Source organism: Ambystoma mexicanum, chromosome 8 (genome assembly GCF_040938575.1).
Source record: "Ambystoma mexicanum isolate Mex_15411 chromosome 8, UKY_AmexF1_1, whole genome shotgun sequence".
Classification (NCBI taxonomy): domain Eukaryota; kingdom Metazoa; phylum Chordata; class Amphibia; order Caudata; family Ambystomatidae; genus Ambystoma; species Ambystoma mexicanum.
The window spans coordinates 1,052,040,344-1,052,060,818 of NC_090929.1; the positions used below are offsets into that span (position 1 = coordinate 1,052,040,344).

Here is a 20,475-nt window from a genome sequence, read left to right on the forward strand (position 1 = left end):
TTTGCTGGACTTTTTAATTTCATGTATTTCTTTCTAAGTCTGGAGGTGCCTTGTGGAAAGCACCGACTACTTACAAAAGTGTATAACTTAAACTATTAAAATTTGTGTTTTTACTTCGACTGCTCTCTGAATAATGAAATACTTCTATGCGACTCTTAGATAGATAAGAAATATATCTATCAAAAAATCCCTCTATCCCTGTTCCCTTGCAAGGCGGACGAAAAGAGGGGTAATTGAGCTTGTGTTCCTTTGTTTCCCCTTAGGGAGTTAAGGACAGCAGCCACTGCAGCTTCCAGGAAGAGAGGAGACCTCCCTATCACAGCAGAGGCTAGCAGCAGCGAGGAAGACTCTGCCTTTATTCTGGAGAGTAGCAGGTAAGATGGTATTCAGTCACAGTTCACTCGTCCAGCAGAGGCCCGAGCTCTAGCAAAGGACGGTGAGTGGTGCAGGGGATGAGCCTTTGCAGAGGCTAGACTGCCCTAAGGATGATCCCTGGGTACTTCAACTGCTTCTGGCGGCAGGCTTCACATTCATGTTTTAGACTCGTGGTCCCACCAGTCTAGTCCAAGGGTTGAAGCATCGACATGTGTCTTCTAGGATCACAGCAAGAGAAGCAGGGCTTGACTAGGACTCTCAGCAGCAGTGTTCTGGGTCTTCAGCAAAGGTTCCTCTTACTCAGGGTCTTGGTTTGGTGATCGATCCGATGAACAGGTACGGGACTCCTCTTGCCCTAGCCCACAAATGGCAAGAACTCAAACAAGTAAGGGCTGTCCAATCAGCTACAAACCCCCTATCTGCCCAGCAACAGGCATCCCCTGCCTGGAATGATGATTGGAACCAGACCATCCCAACCGTAGTTCGCACACATCCTCATGTTGCCCAGGAATCCAAGCTGGATAGCACGAAAGTCTATGCCTTATGTGGCATTTCAGGATCTTGAGAGGGCAGGAAGGAGGTCAAAAACTAAGATAGCCAAAGGACAGTTTTAGCCACATGGCACGGAAATGATAAAATATATTTCATAACGAGAGATGAATCCAGCAATAAATAATATCTGACACTATATGAAGGACAGGGATCCATAAAGGTGATAGTGACTAATAACAGACCTAATGATATAGCCATTTAATATCATAAATTGAACACCGGAATCTGAGGAATATGATGCAATCAGGAATGGCTGCCTGAAGAAGAGCATTTAGAGAGTGAATACCATACTCTATGGAAAAGTGCACAATTGATTTTCCTGAGAAGGAAGATTACATATCGTCTCCAAATGAAGATTAGTTGCTGTATTTTGCTATCGTAAATGCCCCTCAGCCATGGTTGCTCATGATGTGTCCAGCAGATGTGGTGGAGTTCAGGTCCAATAATCGCTAGCCTGCAGAGTCAATTGTGATGGATCATGAGTTGTACTCCAAGTCACCTGGATGACTACATAATGAGTCGCCATGAGCCATCATACTCTGACTAGTTGTATACATTATGAAGTAGTGAAAGAACACAGTCCTAAAGCTGCCAATGGTACAACCAGTTAAACCAAGAATTGAAATTAATTTAAAAACCTGTTCCACAAAGACCTGATATAATGTGAAGTCCTACTGTCCCAGACATCATGGTGACTACAGATGAAAGGAGATGTGCAATAGTAGTGGAAACCGCTGAAGCAACACCTGATAAAGAAAGGAAAGCATTGTATGGAGTTGGACTTGAGGTTTATTAAGGTTTATACATCAGCAATATACAACATAAAAGTTGCACATTCTACAGCATTACCGACACAGTGCAGTTATAACAAATGGGGTGAATTATTGCCAGAAGCAGCTAAGGTTAAGACACCAACAGTTGGACAAGAAGTACCAAAAAGCCTCCAATACATGATTAACACAAATCTTGATGCTGTGGTGAACGCTGGTAGACGGATGTCCCAGTAGCTAACAATAAGACATTACTGGCAACCGGACAGACTTTCATTCATATAATGACTTGGTAAGAATACTCTCAGACACAGCTCCCGTTACGATGCCCACTCAGTTTCTTCCATTCTCAAAGGAGAAGATCACACAGGACAAATTAGTGCTAAGCACAGTTCAACATGGACACTGGGTCAAATTTGCAAAGTCAACAACCTACAACCACGGAAATCTGAACAAGGGAAGAAAATCTGTGCCCATTACAGAAGAAGATAACCTCTCTTTGAAAGACAGGAGTAAAAGAAAATCTCTCACACGCAATCGCTGGAGGGCATTAGTCAATGTACTTCCTTACTCCAAAGGAAGTAGAAACACTATATACAATTCTGGTCTTGAGCACTAAGCAGATGGGTCAAACACTCAAGATTACACCTATAAAGGATGTTCTTTAATGTGGAGGAGAGATTATCTGACAACCATGGAGCTTAAAGACGCGTTTTCATATTATAATGAACCCATGTCACCAAAGATACCTATGATTTCACATGGGACATTATTAGAAGTTCAAGGTACACCTATTTGGAATCAAATCAGCCCTACAGATATTTATAAATTGCTTGTCAATGGTGACTGAATGTCTATGCAGCATGCATGCGTACCCATATCTTGAGGACTGATTAAGGGGAACAGGGTGGCCACATGTACTTCATTACAGCAAATGGTCACCCTGCTGCACAAATTGGCACTCTCTTGTCGAGCCAGAAAAATCAGATTTGGTCGTAACCAAGAAATACATCTAAAGACCATTAAATGAAATCAGTATTTTAGCAATACCATCTCACAAGAACAGAGACGTTCCAGGATCTTATTCCCTTTTACCAAACTCCTTTGTATGGCATAGTGAAACATGCAATGAAGTAATAGAAATTATACCATCGTGCATCCTTTTAATATCCAGTGCCAGATTACCCATTTAGCCAAATACAGAAATGGCTAGCGAGTCAGTGATACAAGGCAGAAGGGGATTGGGAGGATCTCGTGCTTGGGTACAAAGAGGGTTGTCATGGTGCAACATTGGTGGAATGGACACAACCAAGAGATGGGACAACCTTCAGTCTTAAGATGGTGTACAGTCAAGGGACCATGATGGATTAAGCACGGACATTCTTTTGGCTATTCGTTTTCTATACAGAAACCCAGAGCACTGCAGCAATTGCACTCTGGGACAAAGTATTCTGAGAATATTGCACTATACCCGTCTCTTTCAGTGGTGTCTGACTTGCAGCATATTCTAGAATGTGTCAACAGATCCATAGTAGCACTTCTACCTTTTGTTCTCTAATACAGTCAAATCTTTCAATGTGCATTCTAGACTAAACCGCTTCTAATCTCAAGATTTGGCATTCCCAAATGTATTTATTTATTAACATTTGTAAAGCGCGCAACTGCCCTTGGGCATTGTGGCACTTTTAAGAAGGCTTGCTTAGTTACAAAAGTGCTTAATGCGAAATTTAGTTACAGAAGTGCTAGACACAGTTTGCCTGACCCCCTTTTGGAGGGCGGTTTCAGAACACAAGTAAGCCAAATTATTATTTTTTTAGAGTTTGCAACCTGGAAAAATTGTAAAGGTTTTCCCTTGTCAAAACCTCCACCACCATTGAACTGTGCAGCAGGGAACACATTGCTAGCCCATCATTCAGCCTAATGCTAAGCATTATTAACTTTCTATTGCTCATTTAAACTTATTCACACAGTCTGTTGGAGTCCAAAGTATTTAAAATATATATATCTTGGTTTCTGCAATCCTGATATATGGTCCATTATATGGGATCCACCCGCACCCAAGCTCTCACAAAACATACCTTTTGCACTTCGACATCACCCCAACACCGTGTCTACGGCATTTCATCCACTTCTCCATCCTCTTATTTTCGCCTTACTCCTTTTCTTCTCCAGATGAAGGTCTGGTTACCCCGTTTCCCATCTATTGCGAAATAATGTACACACTATAGCAGCACCCACATTGCTGACTCCCAAGCATTCTATTATCAAGGCGATTGGGGGTTAAAGAGGGAGAAAATGATCCTGCAACATAAACCTGGGAATTGGTCATGCTTATACAAGAGGGGAGGCTGATTCCCAAACACTTGCATCATAGCTTCCATAGATTTAGTAGTTAATGACCCAGGCTTCAGAAGCTCCTGAACCCCCAGTGAGTAGCGGAAGGCCTCTGTTATCAAAGCAATGACAATAGTTTGCTTCAGACAGATGTACTTTAAATACACTGGCAATAGGGGTCAGTGTATCTAATTAAACACAAATACTGCTTGTGAGTTCTTTACAGAATGATAATGTAAATGGTGTATGCTGCAAACAGGTTAGCTGCTTAACATCTGTTAGAGGCTCACCTTCGACCCAAAATAGTTACCAGTGATGTTCGGTGGGGCTGGATAAATCTAAACAAAATATTAGGAACCTGAAAAGCGAACATGAGCATGTCGTAGGGGCTTCTAGTAGTGTGTGGTCTTTCAGTCAGATTATATACACACCCAGCAATTGTTCCTTTGAAAAATCCTGTAAACTATTCCATGTCAGGCCCTTAGTCGTTTGATTAATACACAGCATGAGCATCTAAACCTGATATATATCTATCTGGTGAGGTATCATTGCAGTTAAATACTGTGTTCAGTTCATCAATTTTAGGTGGTGCATCTAATCAGGCAGACGCACAATGAAATAAGTAGCCTTGTGTCTTATTCGAGCACTATTTGACAGCATTACCATAAACTGATGCCAGAACGAAATCTGTTAAGTTACATGGGCAGTGGAAGCCTTCCAAGAGAAACTGTCTAGGCTAGGATGTCTACTCTACTACACTGTAAAGAATACAAACGCAGCATGATTTACTTTTGAAGTATACCCCACTCCATTTTCTGTTACTTGCCATTGAAATGGCATCCCTTGCACATATCCTTTGTTATAGTGTAAACATGGGCAATACTTTGCTTCATGTATTTGCAGGACTCTTATTTCCGCTTCACCACTAATATACTTTTCTATCGACCATCAGTGCGGCCTCTAGAAAGGAAACACATTTGAGCTTTCAGTCATACCAGGACATCCTCTTTAAACATGGCTTCCAAGATAATCAAAAAATCAACACTAGAACCTGCGATGTTGCATTTCTTTAGAGCCGAGAGCCGAGTTGATTCACTGGTGGGCATGGCTGGCTTCTTCCTTCGAAAGATTTGCTAGTGATTAGCAAAATGGATGAGTTCATTCAAGAAAGCTAAAATGCCAAATGCCTGGTGGTTCTGGGATCTCGGGTACTTATGGTCGCTTGTGCCCATTGCCTAGAGGGGTGAAGTGCGGGTGTTATTCTTCACAGTGGGAAAGAACTGATTGTCTTCTTGACAAGATCATATGTGCCTCCCTATTTAACAGCCATTACAGATGGCTTCTGTGATAGTGAATGGATCAGTTAAGATCCATTCTTCTTTGTTTGAGGCAGTCAAACACCAGCATGGTTTCTCCAGTTGTGCATCCCCAGCTGTGTTGGGAATTGCAGTATTGGTTGTTTAAACCAATGCCGGCCAATAAACCTATCCACAACCGGGCTTTAGTTCCAGTTGTATGACAGACGACATGTGGACCCCAAGCACAGTGTTCTTTAAAACTATCCACATCATCAAAGAGATGTATTAATTCCAAAGGTTCACTTTTTTTTTGTCAAAAACAAAATCTATTTCTTTCTGCCTTTTTACCCGCAACACCTTACTCTGATGGGTCTCATGATGTCTCCAATATCTATATTGCACGCCTTGTGCCTCAAATTAAAACTCAGAATAATTAAAGAGCTCATGTGTGTCTCATTCTGTTAATGCCCGGGGAACGGTAGCTTCCAAGGCATGCATTTCATGCGTCGTCTCCGCCACAGTTAGGGAAACCATGTCTACGTTTCTAGAAATGTGCCTATATTGCGGACATTTGACGGGAATCATGATGCACTACAACACAGCCATTGGATAATTGGTTACGTGTCATTCCCTGGGTGCCTTCCCCTGGGCGCCTTCCCCTGGGCGCCTTCCCCTGGGCGCCTTCCCCTGGGCTAATGCAGTTTAACCAAGAGTCTCTTTACAGCCCATTTACTTAAAAGCTGACTGAGTTTATGCTACCACAACCCCTTTTCATTGTTTAAATGCGAAGGTCCGATGAACGATTAAAGGAACAGTTACTTGTAGGCTCAGTTTCATTTACTTAAGAGACCTGTTATAATCTTGGTCCAGCGAGGTGGCAATGCACAGAAGGTTGTGATTTATCACAGGTGCCTGATCAACCAATTAATCGTGAACAATTTTTTTTTTTTAAAACCGTTTAGCTAAGGAAGTAGTAGTTGCAGTCAGGTCTCAAAGTGTCACTAATTGCATAACTTGGTGGTTGGACACACTACACAAACTAACAGTACTGGATTCACTAACACTTTAAATATTCCTTAGCGTATATAATTCTAAAAACCCCTGGATGTACATGTCTTCTTGTGACACTTTAATAGTTGGTGTGTCAGATTTGATTCATCTGGATAGCAATGCTAAATAGGAATGTCATTACTATACTGGCAGTCTGTCACTTGAACAGAAGCTGCTTCTGTTACATGTGTGCTAGTTTGGGCACTGAAAAATCAAATTGACCTTACCACAAGCAGACTTTTTGCTGTCCCTATAATCATCTCTAGTTTTTTCGTGCTACAGTCCTGCCAGTTTGTTGGCTGTGGCAAGCGCACACCACAACTGGCTGGACTTCGTTCCGCTTTCTAAGCCTGTGTTCATGCCAGAATCCTTCAAGTGCGTGGACATTTAATGTGAGACATTCTATTGAGACCCATATGCCCGACCAGCAGATTATTTTCTCACATCTCTTATGGTGGAGATTAACTTGTAGCGTTCTGAAGCCATTAAGTGCCCTCTACAGCACTTTAGGGTAGACTCAAGTGTGCTGCAAAGATGCACAGTTCAGTCTTTCAGTTATTCAGGTTAGAAGCATTTTTATTTCCTCCACGATTACACCAGTTCTATAAAGTTAAGAATCTAAAACAATTGCTTTTAAGGTGAGAGGTGCGCCGGAAGCAATCAGAAACTGCTTTTCCTTTTCTGCAATGTTTGTGGGCTTAGGGAGACCGATTTCTCTGTTTTCTTAGTACCAGTGAGAAGAGTTTATAAAGAGATTTCAGGACTAAAGTGAGTCCACTAGCATCAGTCTCACCTTACTTAAGGGATAGATATACCTAGACGAAGAGTACAGTGATGTCAGGGGAGTAGTAGAGAAACAGATGTACCTGCAATGGGTCGGACGTTGTGAGCCTTTACTAGGCCCACCAGTGGCTGTTTACATAGCTACATAATAATGGATGCATTGTGCCCATCCAGCTTCTCTTCTGTACATTTTGAACGTTTACAGATATATTTGAGTCCATCGTCTGTTTTTCCTATGTTCTAATAGACAAGCACTTCTCCTCGGAGGAACCGCTGGTCAATAAATAGAAAGGTCTACGTGGTTTTCTTGAGATATTTAGGTTTACATGACTGGTGACTTTTTTTGGATTATCCGCTTAATGTGCAAACAAACTGTGATAGGCCATAGAATCTGGGAAAAACTTTTTCTTCTTGAAATTCCCTGTGTGGAAAGAGAGAGAGACACTAATGGTTCTCGAATGGCTGATACATTTTGCTTTTGGAATTCACCAAGGTTGAAGATTCATTGAAATCTCTCCTACTAAGGATAGGAATAATCTTTTGATACCTTCTTTTTTTACATAAAGACGTCCGCAAAGGGTGTGTCGTTTTTCATCGGACATCGTGTGGCCTCACTTTCTTTCCTGCTTTTTCCTCCTCCGCAGATGCCTCATCCTGGCAACTCTGATCAGTCACATAGTTCCCTGCAGCAAGGGTTGCATGCACACCACCTCAGCAGCCAGTCAGGGCAGCCATTACATCCCAGTGGTCCTACACAGCTGTTCCGGCAGCCGCCACCGGCCACTCCTAGCAACCATCCACACGGTGACCTGACCTTTCACCCCGCCTCAGCCTTTCAGGGTCAGGCGGGAGGACAGGGAGTGCCTGACATGACGGAACCCTCGCTGGATGTAAGTGTCTCATTATCACTCATCTGCCTGCCTGTAGAATGCTCTTTTGATCTCATGACGAGGGGTCTTTTGGGAGGTTGGGTATGGTGGGCAGGGGCGGGGGGTGAGGCATGGGTGAATCTTATGCAGTGCATAGATTGCCGCTTTCTTGCTTTTTAACACTCGCCATAAGCAAAATAACAACTGGTTTCTGACTGTACTTTAAGCTACCATAGTATATACTTTTTATGTATTTTGTTATTTTTAATGTGCGCACCTAGCTCGAGAGCAGCAGAGCCCTGTACAGGGTGTGGGTAGCCAGGGTTTAGACTGCCATCTTTTAACAGTAGTGCAGCACTGGGAGTTGTGGTATATGCATCCATTGTGACTAGTCGTTGATCAGGTGTTGTTGAAAAAGCCACATTTTGAGAGACTTGAGAAATCGGAGAATTGTGGAGGCATTCCGAGCTGATACCAGATTTGAGTTCCAAATGGTCGGTGTATGACAAAAGCAGCATTGTTTGTAGGTCTTCTCTTTACGGGCCAGTTGTGATTCAAGCGGTTGATTGATTCTCTGCGCGAGGAGCCTGTGCCACCAGATACACTGGTGTGCTTTTTGTAACTGCTTTGTAGATGATATATGCAGTCTTGAATAGTATCCTGGCCTGGCGAGGAAGCCAATATAGTTTGTGTAGGATGGGGATGATTTGGTCAAATTTCAGTGTGTCCATAATAAGACGTGCTAAAGCACATTGGACTGCATTTGGGGGAGCAAAGTGAGCTGTTGCGTGCCCCATGAGGAGGGAATTTCCCCCATTGATGTGCAAGACAACAAGGGTCTGCACTATGGTCCGGATGTCCTGCAGTGGGATGAATGGTTTAATTTCTGTGAAGGGTGGGGGAGTTTGAGTCAGGCTGTTTAGGGCCTTCTTGACTGTTTCTGGAAGTATAGGCTACTGTCAATGGTGAATTCTAAGGATTCTGCTGAAAACACGAGTTGCAGATCAAATCCTTCTAGGTACAAATCTTTGAGCCATTATTGGACAGGCTGTTTTTAGCGGCGGGCAGATGAGGGTGAATTCAGTCTTGGATGGGTAAAGTTTGAGGTAAGCAGTGGACATCCAGGACTGGATGATGGCATGGTAATTATGGAGAGGACTGTCCTGTGGGCTTTCTACTCTCATGTACATCTGAGTATCATCAGTATATTGTTGAATGTCTATATTGGGATCTTTGAGGAGTGTGTCCAGACACTCCCTGTAAAGGTTAAAAAGGATTGGTGTGAGGATGGAGCCTTGGGAGACCCCTCAATAGACTGGGACATGAATACATATCGATCTCTCTTAAGGAGGGTAAACAAAACAAACTTTTAATGAAGACTCTATTTTATGCAGCTATAATCTATTGAACCAGGGTTTCTAACGTCAGGCCTTTAGGTTCAGAATCCTGATGGGTTTTCAGGATATCCTTTATTAATCTTCATGAGAACAAATGTGCATACATTTATAATCGTATGCAAATATAACACATGAAATCAATGAAGGGTTTTCATGAGAATCTGGCATGTTTCTGGCCCTTGAGGCCTGGTGTTGGCATTTAACAAAGACTCAACATCTTTTCCTGAAAGGATGCAGAGTCTTTTGCTTTTCCAATTGCATAGTCCTTCATTTGTATCCATGCCCCTGGTCAATCTGTGTTCAGGAGGTGATAGGCACTGACTTAACAGCTAGGCAACCGAGTTTTGCTTTAGCTTTAACTTTCCCACATGTTGGTAGCAGGGGCTAAGCAACCAATGGCAACTCTTTAGAAGAGAGCATGATGGTTCACAGTACAGTATAATAGGGAACAACTCTGAGCTTTTGAAAAATACTTATTTATCTTCTGTGGAGGTAAGCAAACGTTTGTGCAGGTTTACAGGTGAGTAAACTGTTCCCTAAAGTCTTTTCAGAGCTGAAAGGGATTGACCCTTCCTGTTAAGATTACAGTTAAACAGATTGGTTTAGTACCAAGTTTGGTTCTTTAGTAACTCGGGGACACCTTAGGATACAACTCTGCTAATCTGTCAATTTGTGATAGAAATGAGTGGGCAAGGCAGACCAGTTACTGATTAGCTTTATGGTGTATTAACCATAATGTTGTGATAACCTCAAAGTTAAGTATAGACTCACTGTTAAATATGAGGCATCGGTCAGGCAAGCACAGTTGGCCCTGTCCTCTGATTGTGAATGCATTCTGGTTTTGCAAAGGTCAGTCCCAATCTGGTGCATGGCAGTTCTGGTGATGACAAAGTAGCTATGGAAGCAAGCATGATGACTGCAGACCCTCTGAGAAAGATCCTGGCCTGGAGTGACAACAATATTCTAAAGCTGGGATATGGTGTAGCTATGATGGTTTCTGCTGCTATGGTTCCAGTACCTACTTGGATCAGTCGGTGTCCATCAGTTGCAGTCCGGTTAAAAGTCTTGAGTGCTTGGTTCCCAGCAATACTTGTACAGTTCCTTAGCTGTTGCTTGTCTTTTGTAAAAGGCTTTCAGTGCTCCCGCTTCTCAGGTTAAGTCCATGATGCAATGAGCAGCAAGCTTTTCTCTGGAAGCATGTCATTCTTGAGGCTTGCAACGCAGCACCCTCTTTCCCGGTTTTGGGGCGAAGACCACAGTTCCTCCGTTCTCTCTGATCATTGAGAAATCGGGTCTCTGCAGACCTTTTCCCTCCAGAGAAGTCTTGTCATGATGCATGGTAAGCCTGGTCATTGGTCTTATTCGGTTTGGTGTCTTCTCAATACCTGGACAATCTGGAAAAGTGTCCTCTCTAGTTTTCTTACTCCAAGAAGATGAGGATGTCGTCTTGTATGTTAATGCGAAAATCAAGAGGAAAATTCACACTCCACTATCGAACACAACAGTGCACAGTTAAAAACATTCATCAGCAGCCCAATCTCTGACTGCTGCCTCATTCAAACTTTCCCAGCATCACACCTGGGCTTTTACTCAGTGTAGATTCCAGGTAGGTTCTAAACATCTATTCATAAACCATCCACATCTTGTTCTGGCTATTGCTCTCCACTTGTGTAGATCTAGCAGAGGCCTTGACAAACTATGGTCATTAAGTCTAGCAGTGGAACTCCTCAATCGATTTCTCTTCCAGTGAACAGTGCTTCCTTCGAAGCCCCTAACCCTGAGGGGCACCTCACAAATTTGCATTCCAGATCAGACCAAAACTATGCTAGTAAGAATCTGGCACATTCCTATTCATCTTCTATTACAGACTTACAGAACTGTACTGCAGCTTTCCGGGGGCCAATATGTTGCATATTTGATCAGTAGGAGGTGCATTTTCCTCTAGCCACTGCAGCTACAGCAGCACATTTGACTTTCTGAACGTATAATCTGAAATATTTAACAACGAGAATTCAATCCGCACCAAATTTGTTTTCAGTAAGGTCAAGCGTGGAACACATGGTTGTGTTTCTGTTTTTCTTTGGTTAGACGTCTGTGCCCTTGGAAGTGATTTTGCAAATCTGCCACACACAATGTGTCAAGTCAAAAGATTATTTAATAGGGCGGTTGTGTGGAAGTTTATTTTAATCTTCCACAGCCCGTGACAATTTACTGAATTAAATATTTATGCAATAAGCAAATAGTCAATCACGTTCTATATCGATACAAAGATCAGACTATGCTTGGGTATGACTTTCACATTGTTCGAAGATAAGATGGGTCTCTACGTTTTGGGTTTTTTTTTTATTGGGTGGGCCAAAATATATATATATATATATATATTTTTTTGGACTAGTGCAACATGTTGGCAATGCTTGGCTGAAAAGGTGCTGATCTGAATGGCCCCCATTTTGTCCTGTGCACAGAGCTCTTGGGATACCACAGGTTTTTGCTGTAAGACAAGATCTTATAGGATTCTGATGGCTAGTTTATATGTTTACAACTGATTATTTGAATTTAAGAGTGTATCTGTGAAAGATTGTGTGAAAAAAAGAAAAATAACCCTTTGTTTTGGAGCAAATTGTGACATCATCCATGCTCAGAAACTGAATTGCTTTCCCACAAATATCTTGCTTAATAAAGGATTTTACGTTCCTTTTTAATGCCTTGTTTTTGTAGAAAAGGAATAGTGCTTCACTGAATGCTCCTTTGCCTGGAGCACGAGGACAGCAGTTAGATGATGAGGGAATGTTGGATAAGTAGCCTACACTCAGCAAACGCAACCTCTGCTTGGCACAGTGGTATTGTGTTATAGCCTTAAATTATTTCCCTGGGTAGGTCGTTTTGCGGCTCGGAATCCCTTGGATAGGGCTCCATGTGACCAGAGGTGTCATCACTGGATGGAAATCGTACAGTAGTTTTTCTAGATATAGTCAAGATTACTTCAAGATCTGTACACCTTCTAGTTGTTGCTCAGGGTTAGCATCACTGCGGCTAAACAACGTGTTTTGTTACTGCACCACACCAGGCAGTAAGGACGTGGTGACGACAGTCGGGCAATGCAGCTAAATGTTAAAGTTTCATGGGAGTTATATATGGTGAGCCTGTTGACATTAGCTCTGCATCTTCAATTTCTAGAACTTTGATTTCTACTGTTAATGTATGGCACAATGTCGGATTCCTTGCCTCACCTTTTGGCCTACAACAAGTTCTATTTACTTGACCAGATATTGTGAGTGGTATAAAATACGGTTTTAACTCAGGTTAACTGTGCACAGTGTTAAAATAAAAAAAACGGTCTCGCTCTACATATCTTTATCGAATTTTGGTCAAAGAGTTCGGAAAGTGCTAGTTGGATAGCATTGCTGAATACAGTGTCACCAGGCTGTTGGGAAGCAGAAATATTACTCCCTGTCGGATGAACTTATACAGTCTTTTTTCTGGAGCGATGACCATCCATTTCCAGGTATGAGCCCGCTGTTTATAATCCACAGCACTGGCTCTTCTTTTCAATCGAAGCCATTGTTAAGTGTATGTGTTACATCTCGGAGCCACTGGCATATGGCTAAGCCTGCTACGTTTTCAAACTAGACACTTTGAAAATGATCACTGCCTCTCGAGGGCAGTCGCGCACGTGCAGGGTCTCTTTTCACCTACATTTGGGCTGCAGTGAAGGTTAGTCTTACAAATCTGGGGTCCTTTATAATTGCCCTACGATTACTTGTTTTTCAAAAAGTATTCTAGATTCTAATGATCGCATATAGATATCGCTAGAAGAATGCAGCAGCAGAGCAGGGTGCTTCTTTTAAGCGATACTCTACCGAATGTGGATTTGATCATCCTGCTACTGTTGGACCAGCCTGCTTCACTGCACTCCATTCCATTGCATTCCTGCCCGATACTCGTGAACTGTGCAGATGTGCCGGTTACATTGCATACTGAAGAAAATAAATAGTATTGCAATAATAAATGATGAAATCGTAGACTTTCAAAACTACCTCATTTTAAGAGAAGGTTGTGTTCAGAAACCTGCTTATAAACGTTTGTTTTAAGGGGTCTGTGTGTATGGTTTAGTGAAAATGGTTGTCATTTATAGCAGAACTCTAGTGGAAATAAAAACATTTTGCGTTAGTATTCCATTGTTAACGAAACCACGTCCATGTAGCATTATCGAGAAGAGCATCCTTGCCTTTAGACTAGCCCTTCCACAGTGCCTGGAAACTGCCTGTCTATATTGCCCGGCACCACTTGTTTGATGTTTTAGACCACTCCTTCTTTCCCTCCTTTAAGAATGATCACTAGAATTAGCACCCTTTTAATAAGGCTGTCATAAATGCAAACCCAGCTGGTGGTCTTTATTCCTACAATAAAATGAGTATCTTTGTGTTGGTGCTGTAGTTTTTACTGTGTGCTACATTAATGTCAACTGTCAATACATTGTCTTTCTGTAAGTCCCTTGTCTGATTTCTTTTCAACTGTTAGTGCACTGTGTCCAGTTTATGTTTTACTTTAGTATACTTAACTCCCCAGCTAACATGCATTTCTTTTTTGACTGTTGCTCACAGCTTCTTCCGGAACTTACCAACCCAGACGAAATTCTCTCGTATCTGGACCCCCCTGACCTGCCAACCAACAGCAATGACGACCTACTGTCCCTATTTGAGAACAACTGAAAGACTATAGTTTTTCCTGCTTACTTGGTCGTACGGCACAGCCACACAATAAGGAACCTGCTCCTGTGCCCCCCTCAGTCCTGCGCACTTCTCCGAGAGACATTCGATGATTGCATTGGAAAGGCGCTCTCAACCCCAGCTGCCTTCATCTCAACTGCTTTTGGTCTGGTTCTGACAGCGAAGTTGGAGGAGTAGGGAATGGAACATGCTGTGGAGGGGTTTATTTTTTTGTTTTTTCTTTAGACCATCCCTAAGAAGTCAGAACCAGCCTACTTGGACAGTGGTGCAGCTTTATAAATATATATGTAAGCCCACATATATATATAAAAACACATATATATATAAATCGCAATGATTTTTTTACTTGTGTAGAAAGAGACTTATGTTTCTGAAACGAGGTCCGAGTGTCCTGGGAAACATACATTGGGAAGATGCAGGTGGACTTGCTGCAGTGGCCCTTGTTTCCAGCATGTTTGTCTACCCAGTGTTTGGCCCTCGCCCCTCGGAAACCTTGCTTGTGTAAAGCTGGAGCTCTGAAAACAGCTCTTGGACTTTCACATCTTGGTATGGAGCTATCAGGTGAGCCCTAACAACATCAACAGTGACGAACATCTTTGGGCTTAAGGGCGGTGGGTGACATGGGGGGGAGAGGGGGAAGCACACAATCAAAGGAGTCGGAAAACCATCTACCAAAAGCAGGAGAAAGGACATGCGCCTGCAACACCAGGTAGGACCTGGAGTACACGGCTCCAGTTAGGGAATATTTGATCAGGCAGAAGGAGGCCTGTCCGCCCACAATCAATAACCATTGAGAATCCTTTTTGGTTTTACTCCAAGACTCTTTACCTTCTGTCCTTTTTTGGGACAGGCAGCTCTGAAAAAAATTTCGTCTGGCATTCTTGGACCTTTCGAGGAGAATTCAGACTTACGCCACAATCTTCTCCTGAAGAGCCTTCCACTTCCTTCAGCTGGCTATGGCATCAACAAGGCTAGGAGGGGAAGATGTGGGAAAGAAACACCTCCCCAGGATCTTCATTATCATTTTATAAGCTGGAAAATGGGGCATTTTAACAGGACAGATTTTGCTTTTTTTTTATCTACGTAATTTACAGACCTTTCCGTCTTTTATTTTATCTATCTGGAGAGTTTTTTTTGTTTTTTTTTTTCCAAAAAAATTAAAGCATACCTACCATCTCTAGTGCATCAAAGTAGCCAGCCCTGCCACCTGATGGCCTGTTATTAGTGTGGTGGCATGTCCTGCATGTATTATGTTGGTTCTCTGGCCTTACGTGCTGTTCTCGCGCCCCCTTCCACTTTGATAAACGATGTACAGTTGTCGACGACGTGCATGCGTGCCAATCCGGGTGCTGTGCCCCCAGCTTTTGCACAGCCCTGCCCCCTTGTTTTTAACCCTACCTTGCCTACACCAACAAAAGAACATCTATTTTTTACCTGCTCCACCTCAACTCAAATGTGTTAAACCTAATTTTCTTAAAGTGCCAGCTTTCTCTTTTTCCCTCCTACTGTTTTCGGATCTTTTCAGAATTCCATTTGCTCTCTGCAACGGTTATCCTGTAAATGATATGACCTATTAGGGCATTTGCTTTTTTATTATTACTTACCAAAGTTGTATTTGTAAATTCGTTTGATTTGTTTTTATTTAACAATTGGAAGAAAAGCAACGGCAACAAAAGCAAAAAAACATTTTCAAAAGAAAAGTGACTTCCTCTAATCTGTATGTTCAGGGGTCTTGCTGACTGGTCTGCAGCGCCTGCTTTGGAGGTGGGCGGGGCACCAGGGTGGCTGCTCACTTATCATTTTGAGCAGCACTGTTGAAGCTGTCTGATGCAAGGCTCGTTTTTTCTTTCCTTGTAATACTTTTATTTTTTAAACCGTTGCTCCGTATGCAAAAAAAAACTGTTATTTTAAGGACAAAATAACCTGCTATTGTAAATAATCTCTGTGAATATTTTAGAAATGTCTTTGATAATAAGGATCATCACCATTACCTTGCTCTCAATTGGATCACCTTTGCTGGTGTTTTAATTCCTCTTTGGGGTGCCCTTTTTCTGTAGGACGGGGTCGGGTGGTGTGACTGCACTTTTTTTAAGGCGTTTCAAATGCTTTTATTTTGGCATGTTCCATGGGCTGATTTACATACAAATATGCCTGACTCACGGAGACGGAAGTGGCTGCATTGGGGAGAGGGATAATGAGTCAATTACTTGGTCTTCAGCTACAAACAGAAGGAAAATGGTTCTGCCTCTGCATAAGTCTATTATCTAGGCTAAGCGTTCTGTATTTCCTTCGTGTTGCCGGGGCAGGACCATGCTCTTTCCTCCACTAGTAGCACGGCATGTCTTGTTTCTGCATTGGGCGTTTGTATGACCTCTCCAATTTCACTCCATTTTGAACATGCAAGTCTCTTCACTCCGCTCAAGGGAATATCCCTGGGTCCCATGCTAAGTTTGGAAGAAACTTAAGTAGAGTTCATGAGGTTTGTTGCTTGGTATATAGCAGTTGCCCTGATTAGTTTACTCTTTGCCACCCTCTCCCATCCAGTACAATTTCTATGAAACGAACATTCAAGTACTATTTTACCAAGCCATCACATTGCATTTTTTTAACCAGATGTTTTGTAAGCACTGTAAAGTGGACATATTCTTTCGGTCCTTTTGCCAGATACATCCTAATACTTTGTATTTCAAGGCATTCTGGCAGCTAGTCATCACCTGTTTCTGCAGTGTTCTTAACAGCGAGTACCATGTGTCCAAAAGTAAATCATTTTGTGTGACCTGCTTGGTAACCCACTAACACTAGCACAACATATGAAGAGACAACAGTGTAGGAAAGAGCAAGAAGCATGTTTAATTTTACAGACTTTTCGAAAGCAATTGTCCTTTTATTTATATTGCTGTTATTACATCTGTAATGTGCAGGGGATGGGGGGGGGGGGCTGACATTAGGTTTCTGGGTTTGCTAGTGTGTTTTCACACATGTCCTGGGTGTGGCAGACATTCTTGGGGATTACCTCGCATTAAGCTGTTTTAGCAGCTCCCTTCCTTAATCAGGTCGGCCCAGTTCAGAGCGCAGACTCGTAGGGACACAGGCATGTTATTTGGAAGGCACACATTTTCACTCCAGAAAAATACCCCCTCTAATGTCAGAGGGAACGTGTGGTTCCTTTGTCTGATTCCACTCAAGTAAAGCACTTTATAATAAGGGTAATTTGACAGATCTGTTCAAAATTAGAATTGAAAGGTTCTTCCATGAAGTTGATTTCTGCGATGTTTCAAAATAAAGGGAAAGTAACTATCGAGTTAAAGTTATGATTTACGGATGGCATAGGCGTTTTAGAATGAATGCATTGCAAACTTAGTTTTGAGGTATTCAATTCCAAAGTCGATAAGTGAGTCGATGTTTCCAGGTCAGATTGACACGCACAAAGTGGGTAATGTCAAAGAGAAACAAATTGCAGACAGAGAGGACCCTGCTAGGATTCATTTGGGATGTTAAGCTGTTGGTAACAGCGATTGTGGTGAGCACTTGGTTAACTCTTGGAACAGCCCAGCTGTTAATGAAACCCAGAACCTGGTGTTTGTTTAGAGCTTTTGAACATGCAGTGGCAATAAAATCCGTGTTTAATTTGGTTTGTTACTGTGGTGACTAAGGTTAGTGCCTCCAACTGACTGGTCAACAGTTCTGTGCATCATTGGAAACATTGTTTTTTTCACTGGCCCAGCACCATTTATAAATTCATTTCAGAAAAATGTCCATGTATCCCATTGATTTAATTACTCGAGCTTAGCTTCAGAAATTTAGTGATTTTCTATTTTTTTTAAACGTGCATCATTTATACATTTAATCTTAAACCAACTCTGGCTTGCTTTGGTGGATAAGCAATTAAAATGTGTTGCCACAGCTCATTTGCTTTGTCCACTACATATTAATTGGATTCCATCTCTCACACCGCCTTTGATGTGTCTCGTTAGCTGCACATCTGGGCACTATCCATCTTTTGGGGCTGTTGAGAAGCAAATCGTGCAGGACTGGTAAATGTACCAGGCAACTCGCATTGTTCCAGTAATCAAAGGACGGGTAAACTCAGCAGAAGAAAAATGCATATATTCAATTTGAAAATATTAAATGGTAGTCCTGGCTAAAGCATAGTGCCTACTTAATGCACCAGTTTAGCTGAATGATTTCACACTTTGTTCAGTCGAGCATCATCGATGGCACGAGGTGACTGGTCGTTCCGTTTTTTGCAGAATCTGCTCCTGCTGTTTCAACCAGAGGGGACATTGTTCATGTTTTATTATTTTAAGCAACGGCATACGGTTTAACGCGAAAATGTTCACTGCCACTATACATGCTGTGGGTGTTGGTGGGTAGGTCAAAGGAAGAACAGTTTCATTATGTTTGCATTTTTTGTTGAGGGAGCACTCCATTCTAATCTCTGTTTAGATTTTCTATTTTCTACTTGCGTTGTACATTTTCCCTTTCCTGTCTCACTCTAGGGAATGATTGCCCTCCCATTTCCGTACCCAAGCATCATTGCATAGAACCTGTTTTAAGTACCCAGGGCTTCTAATTTTGTTTTCAGCTGCTCTAAAGGGATTTTAAAACCAAGGATTGGAACGTCAACATTTAAAAAGAAATACAAAAAAGTCTGCAGCTGAGACCCAAGGGGCATATTGCTCTGTACATATGTAAATTATGAAAAAAGAAATGTTAACAGAAATGCATTCATTTTCCTTGGAATGTGCATTGTTTTTTTATTTTGCAAAAAAAGAAAGAAGGAAAAAAAAAAAGCTTGCCACTCCATCCTGCGTGGAAAAAGAACTCCTCATTTGTTGGCGTTCGTGACATCTCCACATTTGTTTCTCTTGTGTAATATACTCTGACCCTTTTGTGGAAAAATTTTTGTTTTTTTAGTTTTTTTTGTTTTACCAATATGTGTAATATTTAGTGTAAGTGTACCTGTCTCTCTCTCTCTCCCACCTGTGTATTTTGAAGGTGCTACAAAATAATGATGAAGAATAAAATGGGGACAATGAGGAATGATAATAATGAGATGAAAAAACAGATTGTATCCAAATTCATACTTTGTACAATTTTTGATATCATGATCAGATATTGAATTATAAAGACAAAAAATAAAAACCTAGGTACAATCTAAATAAAGTAGCACATGCAAAAAACGGTCATATCCTTTCCTTTGTACATTGTATGTACGATGACATCATTTCATACTTCAGACTGGTCAGAAAAAATACAAATTGTGATTTTTAGTCTTGCGAAACTGTATGTAGCTGGATGTGACAACATAATATTTATCTAATAAATATGTATTCAGATGAAACCTGTACGTTAAGTAGTTGTGTTGTTATTTTGCGCTCAGACGTTCTTATTTCCATGTGACCCAAGCACCGTAAGTCCGAGCAAGGTAGGTGGATTTCACTACCAGCTGAAAGTACTACCAGCTAAACGTACTGCCATTCGGCCTAACTTTAGCACTCTGAGTGTTCAGAATGATGGTGCTGGTAGTGGCCGCACATCTATGCACGAAAGCAGTGCATGTGTACCCCTACCTACGCAACTTTTGGTGTCAACCACAAAAACAAGCATACCTGGAGCATGATTTAGTGCTTGCGCTAATTTGGTTTCTCAATCCAAAATCAAGTAGAACACCAACCCAAAGCAAGAAATACTTTGTAACAAGGCATCAGCGTTCCCATCTCTAAGGAATGGATCAAGCATTCGCGGTAACAGTTGCCCTTTATCAGACTTTCAAATACCTATTAGGAAGAACAATTATGAGACAGTTGTGTGTGATGGCATAATGTATCCGCTTGGCACCAAATGCAACGTACACTGGAAGCTTTCCCAAGAATTAATGGATGTAAAATGGTTAAATGTACGTGGTTGTGGGCTGGGAAGATCTTGCAGTAATTAGACAATAGGTTTTCCGATCAATCTAGTGGTACACACACAACTTGTTTAAGGTACATCCTTTTCGCTAATCCCCACACAGGCAACCATTACAACTGTCTGGTGATTTATTGATGTATTGCAAATTCTACCAAGGAAGCATACCCTTAATATTCAGTTTTATTAAAATAACAAATCAAAATCCAAGGTGATCCCTCCTAACTTTATGCTGGGGAAGTCACCAATAATGTTACACAGTTTAGATAACTTGCATGTAATGATATTGCTAATTTACCAAAAAAAATCCATTCCTATGATTCAATACATTTCTAGACAAAAATGAAACAATGTCACTGTTGCTTCTTGTCTGCTTCCCTATGTCCTCAAGATGTCCGTATGTCATC

General features: G+C 41.7%; 1 protein-coding gene across 10 annotated transcripts in view; it reads left to right on the plus strand.

Moving 5' to 3' along the window:
- Nucleotides 1-19,508, plus strand: part of ZMIZ1 (zinc finger MIZ-type containing 1) — a 706,997-nt gene extending 687,489 nt beyond the window's left edge. For 9 of the 10 annotated variants that reach the window (XM_069611019.1, XM_069611015.1, XM_069611018.1 and 6 more), the window contains one exon: nt 14,033-19,508. In XM_069611019.1, coding sequence (XP_069467120.1) covers nt 14,033-14,140 — 108 coding nt within the window. In that variant the 3' untranslated portion in view covers nt 14,141-19,508. Of the gene's footprint in view, nt 1-7,806; nt 8,053-14,032 lie in introns of all 10 variants that reach the window. The other variant, XM_069611024.1, reaches the window with a different exon arrangement.
- The last annotated feature ends 967 nt before the right edge of the window (nt 19,509-20,475 follow it).